General features: G+C 51.3%; 1 protein-coding gene across 1 annotated transcript in view; it reads left to right on the top strand.

Annotated features, from left to right (window-relative positions):
- OTUD7A (OTU deubiquitinase 7A) overlaps nt 1-11,421 on the top strand; it is a gene marked incomplete at its 3' end in the record, with an annotated part of 187,371 nt that extends 175,950 nt beyond the window's left edge. Inside the window, exons 11-13 of the mRNA XM_082617045.1 lie at nt 8,500-8,614; nt 8,789-8,873; nt 9,982-11,421. Of these exons, the coding sequence (XP_082473171.1) occupies nt 8,500-8,614; nt 8,789-8,873; nt 9,982-11,421 (1,640 nt within the window). The remainder of the gene's footprint in view (nt 1-8,499; nt 8,615-8,788; nt 8,874-9,981) is intronic.
- Nucleotides 11,422-12,661: the final 1,240 nt, after the last annotated feature.

Raw genomic sequence — 12,661 nt, 5'->3', positions numbered from 1 at the left:
TGACTAATAGAACCACCAATCTGTTCTTCATCTCTAGAATTTTGTCATTTCCAGCATGCTGCATAACTGGAATCATACAGAGAATGCAGTCTTTTGGGATTGGAATGATCAAAAAAAGATGAAATTAATAACTTGGACCTCTGCTCTGCAAAGAGAGAAAGAGAAAAAGAGAGGGGGGAGAGGAAGGGAGGGAAGGAAGAAAGAAGGAAAGACAAGTTGTAGACTGGGAGAAAATATTTGAAAACCACATATCAACAAAGGACTTACATCTAAAATATACAAAGAACCCTCAAAACTCAATAGCAAAAAAAAATCTCCAAACCATCCAAATAAAAAATGGGAAAAGACATGAACAGACATTTTACCAAAGAGGATATACAGATGGCAAATAAGCACATGAAAAGATGGTCAACATTAGAACCACTGTAAGACGTCACTACACACCTATCAGAATGACTAAAATCTTAAAAATTGACAACACCAAATGCTGGAGAGGATGTGGAATAACCAGATTGCTCCTATATTGCTGGTGAGAATGTAAAAATGGTTCAGTCACTCTGGAAAACAGTTTGGCAGCTTCTTATAAAAGTAAACCTCACTTACCATATAACCTAGCAATTGTAATCCTGGGCATTTATCCCAGAAAAATGAAAAGTTATGTTCCCATAAAAGCCTGTACACAAATGTTTACAGCCACTTTATTTGTAATATCCAAAAGCTGGAAACAACCCAAATGTCTTTCCCGGGTGCATGGTTCAACATACTGTCTATACCACAGAATCCTACTCAGCAATAAAAATGAATGACTATGACTCATGCAATTACTTGGGTGGATCTCAAGGGAATTATGCTGAAGGGAAAAGACTAATCCCCAAAGACTGTATTCTGTATGATTCTAGATCTATAGCATTCTTGAAATGACAAAATTATAGAGATGGAAAACAGATTAGTGGTTCTGTTAGGGATCTCCAGAGAAACAGAACCTATGGGATACATATAGACATATATATAAGAGGAGATATATTATAGGAATTTGTTTACATAATTATGGAGGCCAAGTTCTACCATCTGCCGACCGCGAGCTTAAGAACCAGGAAAGCCAGTGGTGTAATTCAGTCTGAGTCCAAACGCCCAAGAACCAGTAGCATCGATGCCTGAGGGCATGAGAAGATCAATGTCCCAGCTCAAAGAGAGCAAATTCCTCCTTCCTTGGCTCTTTTGTGCTATTCGAGCCCTCCATGGCATGGATGCTGCCTGCCCATGTTGGTGAGGGCAGTTCTCTGTACCCAGTCTATCAATTCCAACGTTAATCTTTACCGGGACCACCTCCCAGACACACCCAGCTCTCTGGACATCCCCTAGCCCAGGCAAGTTGATACATAACATTAACCATCACAGCGGTGGACAAGGATTAGGGACCGATAGGATTATCTAGAAGCACACTGTTTAAATTGCAAATAGTTGAGGATTCTCCAAATATCTTTCTTGGTTATGGGTACATAGTTTTATTTAGTTATGGTCTGAGAACAAACTTTTTATGATTTCTATTCTTTTAAATCTGTGAAGGTTGGCTAAGAATATGTTCCACCTTGGTGAATATTCCATGGGGTCTTGAAAAGAATGAGTGTTCTGCTGTTGTTGGGTTCCATAAATGTCCATTAATTCAAGGTCTCTGATGACATAGTTCATTTTCTATATCTTTGCTGATTTTCTAATTGTTCTGTCGTTTCCTAAGGGAAAAGTGGCAGTCTCCATCCATGAATGTGTCTTTCTCCTTTCATTTTTGTTAGTATTTGCTTCATGTTCTCTGAAGCCCATGCACACATGTAGGATTGTGATAGCTTCATGGAGAATTGTAATGTTCATCTATATCTTTGGTAACAGGCCTTGCACTGGAGTCACTCCAGTTTTTTTTTATTAGTATCTTTTAACCTATGTATGTCTTCATATTTAAAATGGATTTCTTACAGTCAGTATATACTTGAGTTTTGCTTTTATATCCAATCTGACAATGTCATTTATTAATTGGTACATTTTAACTATTTACATTTAATGGTAGCTCTTTTCTATTTGTTCCACCTGTTTTTTGTTCTTTTTTTCTCTTTCCCTGTCTCCTTTTTCTTACTTTTTTGTTTAATTTTTATTGGAGTATAGTTGACTTACAATGTTGTGTTAGGTTCAGGTGTACAGCAAAGTGAATCAGTTATACATATACATATATCCACTCTTTTTTAGATTCTTTTCCCATATAAGCCATTACAGAGTATTGAGTAGAGTTCCCTATGCTGTACAGTAGGTCCTTATTAGTTTTCTATTTTATATATAGTAGTATGTATATGTCAATCCCAATCTCCCAATTTATCCCTCCCCTGCCCTTACCCCCTGATAACCAAAGATTTGTTTTCTACATCTGTAACTCTATTTCTGTTTTGTACATAAGTTCATTTGTACCCTTTTTTTAGATTTCACATATAAGTGGTATCATATGGTATTTGTCTTTCTCTGACTTACTTCACTCAGTATGACAATCTCTAGGTCTATCATATTGCTGCAAATGGCATTATTTAGTTCTTTTTTATGGCTAATATTCCATTGTATATATGTACCACATCTTCTTTATCCATTTTTCTGTTGATAGACATTTTGGTTGTTTCTATGTCTTGGCTATTGCAAACAGTGCTGCTATGAACATTGAGATGCATGTATCTTTTTGAATTATGGTTTTCTCCGGATATATACCCAGGAGTGGGATTGCTGGATCATATGGTATTGGGTTGGCCAAAACGTTCGTTTGGGTTTTTCCAAACATCTTATGGAAAAACCCAAACGAACGTTTTGGCCAACCCAATAGTTCTATTTTTAGTTTTTTAAGGATCTTTCGCTTCTTTCATTGGTGTTAATTGAGCTTCTTAATGGTTCCATTTATCTCCACTGTTGATTTACTATTATACCTGTATTTTTCATTATTAGTGATTTCCCTAGGGTTTACAGTGAACATCTTTAATTACTGAGACTCTGTTTTCAAGTAACATTCTACTTCATGCGTTGTATACAGATCTCATGACAATGTATTCCCAACCCCTCCCTCCCATCCTCTGGGCTATTATTATCAAGCTCTTTACTATTACATGTGCTGTAAACATGTAATACACTATTGCTCTCTTTGCCTTACTTCTCTTTTAGAGTAATTAAAAGGAAGAAAACTGAATTTTATTTTCATTTATTCTATTTCCATCACTTTTCATTTCTTTGTGTAAATCCAAGTTTCTACTGGGAACATATTCTTCCCCTTAAAGAATTTCGTTTAACATTTCTTAGTGCAGGTATACAGAGGATGAGTTTTCTCATTTTTGTCTGAGAAAGTTCTCCTTCGTGCTTCATAGATATTTTTGCTATGTATAGAATTCTGGATTAGCAGGGTTTTTTCATCCAGCACTTTAAAGATATAACTCCATTGTCTTCTGTCTTACCTGTTTTATCATGAGAGGTCTGCTGTGATCCTTAGAATTGTTTCTCTGTATGTAATGTGTCTTCTTCCCCTGTTGCCTTTAAGATTTTCTCTGTCTTTGGATTTTAGCAGTTTGAATATACTATGTATACAGATTTGTTGCTGTTGTTTTTCCTGCTTGTTTTTTTCTTAGCCTCTTTGATCTATGGTAGAGTTTGTCATTCATTTTGGAAATATTTAGATAAATAATGTCAGCCATTATTTATTTAAATATCTCTTCTGGTTTTCTTCTGTCTCTCTTTTCCTTCTGGGATTACACTTACACAGATCTGGTGCTATCTGATACTGCCCTGCCGATCTTGGGTATTCTGTTCTGCAACCCTCCCCCCTTTTTTCTCTTTCTGTTTCAATCTGATTAATGTCTATTGACCTATCTTACTGTTCACAGATTCTTTCCTCAGGTGTGTAAAGTCTACTGATCAGCCCCTCAAAGTCATTCTTTACTTCTATTATTGTGTTTATTTCTAGCTTTTCGATTTGACTCTTTCTTACTCTCTGCTGAAAATAACCATCAAATTCTGCATGGTATCTACTTTTTCTATTAGAGTCTTCAACTTATTAATCAGTTGTTTTATTTTTTTTAATCTTTATTAAATTTGTTACAATATTGCTTCTATTTTATGTTTTGGTTTTTTGGCCACAAGGCATGTGGGATCTTAGCTCCCTGACCAGGGATCAAACCCACACCCCCTTCACTGGAAGGCAAAGTCTTAACCACTGGACCACCAGGGAAGTCCCTAATCAGTTATTTTAAATCACATCCTATAGTTTCGATACCTGTGTCATATCTGTCTTGTTCTGTCACCTGTCTTTTCTCTTGTCAATGTGTTGGTTTTCTCCTGTCTTTTATTATGCCAAAAATGTTTTGTTGAAAGCTAGCCATCTTGAGTAGAGCAATAAAGACTAAGGTATATCGTTTTGATTCCTTCCCTTTTGCTGCATGGAGTTTGGATCAGCCTACTCAGGATCTGATGCTGCCCTGGTTATCCAGCCTTCAAATTCTTCTAGTTATATCTTGTGTTTACGGTGGGGCTGGTATTTCTCATTGTCTGCTATACCTTTGTGCTGAGCCTCACCTCGGTGAGGGCCTCTCTCCATATTCTTGCCCCTTTTCTAGCAGTAGATTGCTATTACTCACAGCTTGTTAGCCTGGGTGCAGGAGGCAGAGCCCAGAAGGGTGATGTTTCTGTTGTTCTGATTAAGCCTCTATCTTAGGTGGGTGCTGTGTCCCTGGGATCTGGGGGGAAGGAGTGACTGGAAAGGCCCAGTGCCCTAAGACCAACAGTGTGTGTTGCCCTGCTCTCTGCAGTTCCTTCCTTAGTAGATGGGAAAGTTCCGTGAAGGACACTTTCTCAGAATTCTGGCCAGTCTTTTTGTGAGCACCAGGTCAGGTCCCATGGAGAGGAGCCTGCAAGTTCTTGTGAATTTCCCTTATGTCTGTGGCCCCCAAGGTTCTGTATTCTTTCACTAGGCTACACCCTTCCTTTACCAACTTGTTAACAATTTTAGCTGAATTCTTCTTAGTGGGGTCCAGCTTATTGGGGTCCAATTAAGCTCATGTCCATCCCTCCTCAAAGGCACCTGTCTTTCCACCTGTAGCTAGCCAGTTAGTTGCCTGTGACTTCAGCTCTCAGACGGGTTAAAGGAAAGTTGTGCATCTGCAGTTTGTCTAGCTTGTTGTTATTATACTGGTGGGACATTGCTCCTTTGGCTTTTTACATCCCAAACAGAAACCAGAGGTCTCCACTCTTTTTTGGAAAATAAGTACCGAAAATTGGTTGCTGCTTCGGTTATCCTTTGTCCAGGCTAGTTTGAGATGATGCCTATATGTTTCCAGGTTAAAAGATAGAAGAGAGTTTTTTCAAAGGGAAAAAAAAAAAAAAGGTTGCAGGTTTATTTTGAAAAGTATTTGCTGTTCCTGACATTTGCCACCAGAAGGCAAGTCACCGCATCACTCCCCCTCTCACTGGGTGAGGCCAGGTTTCCAACAGGGAAAAGTGTGTAAAGTGAGAGGCAGAGGCAACGGAAGTACCTGAGGCTCACAGAAGGCCTGTTTTCGAGGCCGCCCTAGGCTGTACAGATACAGGTGGGGCTCCTGGGCCCTGCAGCCCCAGCCCTGACCAGCGGGCCACAGCTGTGCCCTCCGCACAGAAGACGCCTTCTGACATCCAGGCTGAGAGGCTGCCAGGAGGAGCCTGCTGGGTGGTCAAACTCTAGCACCTTCAGGTGATTCCAACCTTCTGCTTTGTGTGTCAGGGTGGGGAGTCCAGGAAGTCCATTCCAGCCCAGCTACTGAGTGTAGGAATTTCCAGGAGCCCTTTGGTAGGGAGGCTGAGGGGGGCTGTACAGCTGTACTACTTTAGCTGGTTTATCTGAAACAAATAAACCAAAATCACAGTGGCTTCACGTGATAGTTTGGTTCTCCTGCAGATAAAGTCTAAAACAGGTGTTCCTGATGGGCAGGCAGGTCCCCTCCAAGTGGGGAGTCAGGAGCCCATTCCTGATATATTGTAGGGCCGCCATCATCAGAAGGCGTCACGGCAGGAAGGCGTGAAGGGGAGAAGGCGCACCCACCCCACAACCACATTGCCCAGGGCTTCCCCCATGGGTGCGAGTAAGCATGTGCTCTTTCCTAATGCTAGGGTGGGGGCCTGGGCAGGCGCCCTCAAGGCACCTCTCCCCTGGGAAGGTGGACAGCCAGACCCAAAATCGCCCACGCTGCACCCACAGAAACTGCTCCTAACAGGTTATTATTCTAGAACAATGTTTCCCAGATTTGCTTGATTTTAAGACCCAAAGAGGATGCTTATTTAAAAGAGTCCTTGGGCCCGTTTCCTGGACACTGGTTTGGCCATCTGCATGGCCATCTGCATGGCGCCTGGAGTGGGTGCCTTTACCAAGCCCTGCAGGGAGCCATGCTGCCCTGTCTACAGAGGAAGCCTCTACCCCCTGCCCCCACCCCTGGGTGGGAAGCCGGGACAACCCTCTCTCTGTTGTCGTGGTGACCCTTGGAACTATGGGACTAGCTCCTGGGTATGGGCCAAGGGAGGCTGGTCCTGAGCTATCCTGCAGCCCTCCCTGGGTGTGACTACCCTGCAGCTCAGCCCAGGGAGGGGCAGCCTCTGTGTCACAGCCACATCAAGGCAGGACTGAGCAGTCTGTGGCCTAGGCAGACCAAGCGGCCCCTGACCTCCCAAACCAGAGCACAGTGCCACCCAGCCACATCGAGATGAAAAGGAAAATCTGGAGCAAAGCTGGGTTTCCCTTTTATGAGGGGTTAGGGGCTGGGGTGGAGGAAGAGGATTATTTGTGTGTCTTTAGCAACTGGAGGGCAGCACTGAGTCAATGTTTCTGATTTCTTACCAGAAAATCAATTATTAACGGTATTCAATCGTAGATTTTATGTATTTATTGTTTATTGATTTGTCTTTTCTGTTTTTGCCATGACTCCCTTGTCATGAATCTTGGGGAAGTGACACCAGATTCATGACCAGCATGGCGGGGGGCGGGGGGAGTAAGGAGAAGGTAGGGTAAACCTGGAGTGGTGCCTGGGGGCTCAGTGTCCCCAAAGATGGGGCTCTTGGTGCCAAAGGGAAGCAGCGTGTGGGAGGCCCCATGTGTTCAATCAGGCACAGGCAACATCTGGCCGCCAGCATAGGAGCAGGAGAGAGGTGCTCCAGGGCCTGAATAGGCAAGGATAAGCCTGAAATAGGGAGGCCCCCATCCATGAACTTTCAGCTCCTAGCCCACTTCCCCCTCTAGAAAGGGGCCCGACCACACCTGCCTCCTAAGCCGGTGGGACAGCGGAGGCGAGACCTCCCTGTGGAGGCCGCAGCAGAGTCTGAGTGTCACACCTGAAGGTGCACCAGGTCCTGCACCCACATGTACCAGCCCCAGCGTTTGGGCAGCCTGGTTCCCCAGGCAGCACTCAGGGCAGCACCCAGTGCTCTCTCCACCAACCACTGGCATGGAGCCCAGCTCCAGTAAACATAGCAGCTGGCCTGGCGGAGCCCCAGGCTGTGCTACTCTGCTGGGGCCTGCTGCTCAGGTGAGGCCTGCAGGGGAGCTTAGTGCAGTCCCCACGCAAGGCTGCTGCCCAGAGGGCGGAAATGGGATGGCTCCCATTCTCTCCCCCTGACAACAAGAGTAAGCCCGTCACTAGGGAGCTGATCTCACCAGGCCCAGAAGCTCCCAGCAGATCCCAGACAAACCTGTAAACAGCAGCCTCCAGCCCAGCCTTTCTGAGGAGGGCCCAGGTTCCCCCAGGGCAGGGGTGTGTTTTGAGGAATCCATCCCTGGGTGCAGTGAGGAGCCCGTCTCTCCTCACTGCCTTGTCCACCTACACGTTCCCTCCTCAGAAAGCTCACTGGTCAGTCCTAGAAAAGCTTGCCAAAGCTCCCTCAGCCAAAGCTCCCTCAGCCTGCTGTTCACCCTCAGGGCGCTATCACCACCTGACAGCCTGAGCTGTATGTCACCTGTCATCCTGTCCCCAGTACAGGATGCGAGCTCCCTGTGGCAAGGGCTACAGGGTCCGTGGGTCCCGCAGCAACACAGAGCAGATGGGCAGGCAGCCCTCGCTCCCCTTCTCTGGGAGGAGATGGGCGGGCCTGGCCCCAAGCCCCCTCCCAGGTGACCTTGCTCAGTGCGCTGTCTGGCCTGGGTCCTTCTTTAGAAACCACAGAAGCAGTAATAGCTGTTTTTTGTCTGCTGCCCAAGGACGGCACCTGCCTTTTGACCCAGGTCAAGCCCAGGTCTCCAAATGCTCTTCAGCGTCCACAATAAAGAGGAAACTTTTTAAACTGTCCGTGGTACGTTTGAAACCTCCGGCCTTAACACCCCTCCTGGCGTAGAGGTCCTGTGTACAACTCCACTCGGTTTCCTCAATCATGGAGACACCTGGTCTCGGTGGCCTTTTCCTGTCTTCCCTGGGAGTCACGGGGACTTCGAGCCTCCCGTCCACCTGGCACGGGTCTCTCTCTTTTGCGTTCCAGCCGTGATCCCCCTGACGGATTCAGAGCACAAGCTGTTGCCTCTGCACTTTGCGGTGGACCCCGGGAAGGACTGGGAGTGGGGGAAAGACGACAATGATAACGCCCGGCTGGCCCAGTAAGACCCTACCCTGTGTCCCCTCCCCTGGCGCCCTACGGGGCGGTCTGTCTCCGGGCTTCCCAGGGAAGGGCTGGGCACGGCGCCCCTGCTCCTCGGGGCTGGCTGGCTGCGCAGGCGGGGTGCGCGAGGGTGAGCTGGGGCGCATCTCACTAGATGTTCCTCTCTCGATAGCCTGATCCTGTCGCTAGAAGCCAAACTGAACCTTCTGCACAGCTACATGAATGTGACGTGGATCCGGATCCCCTCTGAGACCCGGGTGAGCCTGGCGCGCGCCGGGACGGACGGCAGGCGCACTCGGCCCGGGGCGGGCAGGCGAAGTGCATCCCCAGCCCTGCCCGCGGCCCCGCCGCCCCGCCGCCCCAGCTCGGCTGCAACGCGTAGCCTCTGTGCGCGTGTGCCTGCGAGTCTGGACGTAGGCGCGCGCTCCGGCTAGGGGAGGTTTTGTCCCCTTACTTTCTCCAGAGCGACAGGAATAAACACGCCCACTCAGAAAACAAACCGTAGGCAACTCACAACACAAAACTTTCTCTTGCCGAGATCGGAACACGATGTACTGCCACGGAGCGGAATTAACTATAAAACTGTGCGTGGGTCCTTGGAAAAGGCAGGGAACCGAGGGCGCCATTCCTCGGCACCCCCTCCTTTTCTTCTCTCCCCTTTTTCTCCCCTCCCCTTTTTCTCCCCTCCAGGAGGGGAGGGCTGTGAGAAGGGGGGCTGGCGCCCCACTTGGCCCCCTCCCCCAGGGAGGACCCATGCTGGCCCTGCCTCCAGATGCTAAGAGGGATTCGCTTTAAGTATCTGACTGATGTTTTTGTGATCTCAGTAGTGAAGTCCCAGGAAAAGGGATTTGTTTAAAAAAAAAAATTACAAATAATTGGTCCTCCCCAGACATAAATTTACTTACCCATAAAGTGGGGCTCGTAACGAATATTTTTTAAGTTTCATGAGGAAAGCAAGGAGGGCAGTGCCCGGCACACAGTACCCAGGACAAACTGGCACTGCTCAGAGTGCTTTGTACTCCAGCGTTTACCTGTATCTAAACTTCACAGGGCTCCCTGAGGCAGGTCCCGATACCCCATGTTACTGATGGCATGAGTGACAGTGGGTGGCAGTCTGGCTCCAGAGTCCAGCTGCCTGGAGTATGTCATGACGTGGCTGTGGATGTTCTTTTCTCGCCCCCACGAGGGCTGTGAAGGCAGCAGGTCTAGATCAAGAATCAGGAGACTCTCAGGCTGGGACACAGCTCGGGTTTGGGGCAGTGAGGCTGGAAGCCACACCGTGGCGGCGGGGTCTGCCTCCACCGGCCGCGTGGGGCCAACTGATCTCTAACCTCCTCCCGTCCCTGCCCTCCCTCTCCCCTGCAGGCCCCTCTGGCGCAGCCGGAGTCCCCGACGGCCTCGGCGGGGGAGGACGTGCAGTCCCTGCCCGACTCGCTGGACTCGGACCGCGACTCGGTGTGCAGCAACTCCAACAGCAATAACGGCAAGAATGGCAAGGACAAGGAGAAGGAGAAGCAGCGCAAGGACAAGGACAAGACCCGCGCGGACTCTGTGGCCAACAAGCTGGGCAGCTTCAGCAAGACGCTGGGCATCAAGCTGAAGAAGAACATGGGCGGCCTGGGCGGCCTGGTGCACGGCAAGATGAGCCGCGCCAACTCCGCCAACGGCAAGCACAGCGACCCGCCCGAGCGCGGAAAGGAGAAGAAGGCCAAGGCGCGCAAGGGCAGCAAGGAGGAGTCGGGCGCCTCGGCCAGCACGTCGCCCTCGGAGAAGACCACGCCGTCACCCACGGACAAGACGGCGGGCACGTCGCCGGCCGACAAGGGCGGCGGGCCCCGCGGCGACGCCTGGAAGTACAGCACGGACGTCAAGCTGAGCCTCAACATCCTGCGCGCCGCCATGCAGGGCGAGCGCAAGTTCATATTCGCCGGCCTGCTGCTCACCAGCCACCGGCACCAGTTCCACGAGGAGATGATCGGCTATTACCTGACCAGCGCGCAGGAGCGCTTCAGCGCCGAACAGGAGCAGCGGCGCCGCGACGCCGCCGCCGCCGCCGCCGCCTCCACGGCCAAGCGGCCGCCGCGCAGGCCAGAGGCCGAGGGCGCGCCAGGCCCCGAGCGCGCCTCGCCGGGCCCGCCGGCCGGGCCTCCCACGCAGCTGGTGCTCAAGCTCAAGGAGCGCCCGAGCCCCGGGCCGGCGGCGGGCACGCGGGCGGCGCGGGCAGCGGCGGGCGGCGCGGCCTCCCCGGGCCCCGGCGGCGGCGCGCGACGCGCGGGTGCCAGCGGACCGGTCCCGGGCCGCAGCCCCCCGGCGCCGGGGCGCCAGAGCGTCATCCACGTGCAGGCGGCGGGCGCGCGGGACGAGGCGTGCGCCCCGGCCGTGGGCGCGCTGCGGCCGTGCGCCACGTACCCGCAGCAGAACCGCTCGCTGTCGTCGCAGAGCTACAGCCCGGCGCGCACCGCTGCCCTGCGCACCGTCAACACGGTCGAGTCGCTGGCGCGCGCCGTCCCAATAACCCTGCCCGGCGCGGCGGGGGCGGCGGGCGCGGCCGAGCCCAAGTCGCAGACCTACACCAACGGCTTCGGCGCGGCGCGCGACGGCCTGGAGTTTGCCGACGCCGACGCGCCGGCCGCGCGATCGAACGGTGAGGGCGGCCGGGGCGGCCCCGGCGCGGGGCCGGCGCAGCGGCGCTGCCAGCGCGAGAACTGCGCGTTCTACGGACGCGCAGAGACCGAGCACTACTGCTCGTACTGCTACCGCGAGGAGCTGCGGCGGCGGCGCGAGGCGCGCGCGGCCCGGCCCTGAGCGCGCGCCGCGGCCCCGCCGGCTGGTCTGTCCTCTCCACGCTGTTGGTGTCTCCTCCGCGCCCTGGTCCACCGGGAGGCCGGCGATCCTCTGTCCGTGCTGTGTACGTGTTTGGTCAAACGTTCCTAATGGTGCCTGAACCTACACTGACGCCACTCAGGTAGTAGACGGATAGGAAACAAGTCATACTGTTGGAAGTGGGTGTGCTAGCTAGCATCTGCCTCGTACCTGTGGAAACTCAATAGCCATTGCAAGGGTATTTTTGTTCTTCAATAAGAGAAATAAAGAAATTTGCAGCCCTTTGTTTTTAGAAGGGAGTGTTTTACATGCCTTTTTTTTTTTTTTTTTTTTTTGGCTTTTTTCCCTAACCCGGCGACTGATCTCTTCCATGTAGCGGTCACCTGCGTGCGATTGTTGCCACCCAGGGTTTCGAAGCAAACGCGCGGCCCCGGGACCGCGGTGGCGGCTCTGCCTCGGGCTCCCACCTGTGCCCCTCCCGGGCCCCTGGAGGACAGGGCGGTTGGCCCCCCACTGGCGCCCTGGTGGTCCCTGTGACCCTTTAGGAATACACGGCTCCATCTCATAAGCAAGACCTCCTCCCACAGTCCCCGGCTCGAGCGACATTCACACTGCCATCAAAAGCCGCGGGCGTCTGTAGGATGGGCACCGGACAACCTACCTCGCAGGGCGCGGTGAGGTGTAGCGATCGCTCCCGGTGCCGGGCAGCTCAGGTGACAGGAGCTTTCCAAAGACACCTTGGGGCCCAAAGGAAAGGTTCCGAACTCACAATTTGGAGTTGACCATATATGAGCAAAGATGACAGCCTGCTCACATTTCTCCTTCGAAGACACTTCCACAATGCTCAGTCACCAGAGTGGCCCCTAGGAAGCGACCATCGGTGCCCCAGCAGAGAGGCGAGAACTTGACCCTGCGGTCACTGTGTAAGCCCCCTCTAGGCTGCCCTGAAACCCGGCCTGCGCCTCTTTCCAGAGGGAAGGGGCTGAGGGCCACCGGGAAGGAAGCCCAACCCCACCCCCACCTCCACCTCCACCCGCATCTATCTGGGATCAGCTAGGTGGAGGGGCACCGCTCCCATCGGGGTACCCTCTGCAGGGTTCGGGTAACCCTGACTGTGGCTCCAGAACACATGAGGGGCAGCCCCATCCCTGAGCGGTCCCTATTTTGGTGCCTCCTTACATTTCTTGAGGAAAAAATAATGTGTCCTTAGCTACCCTGTTCT

Source organism: Mesoplodon mirus, assembly GCF_964341445.2.
Source record: "Mesoplodon mirus genome assembly, chromosome: 4".
Taxonomy (NCBI): Eukaryota; Metazoa; Chordata; class Mammalia; order Artiodactyla; family Ziphiidae; genus Mesoplodon; species Mesoplodon mirus.
The sequence above is the reverse complement of the archived record's forward strand: the minus strand, read 5'-3'. Positions and strand labels throughout refer to the sequence as shown.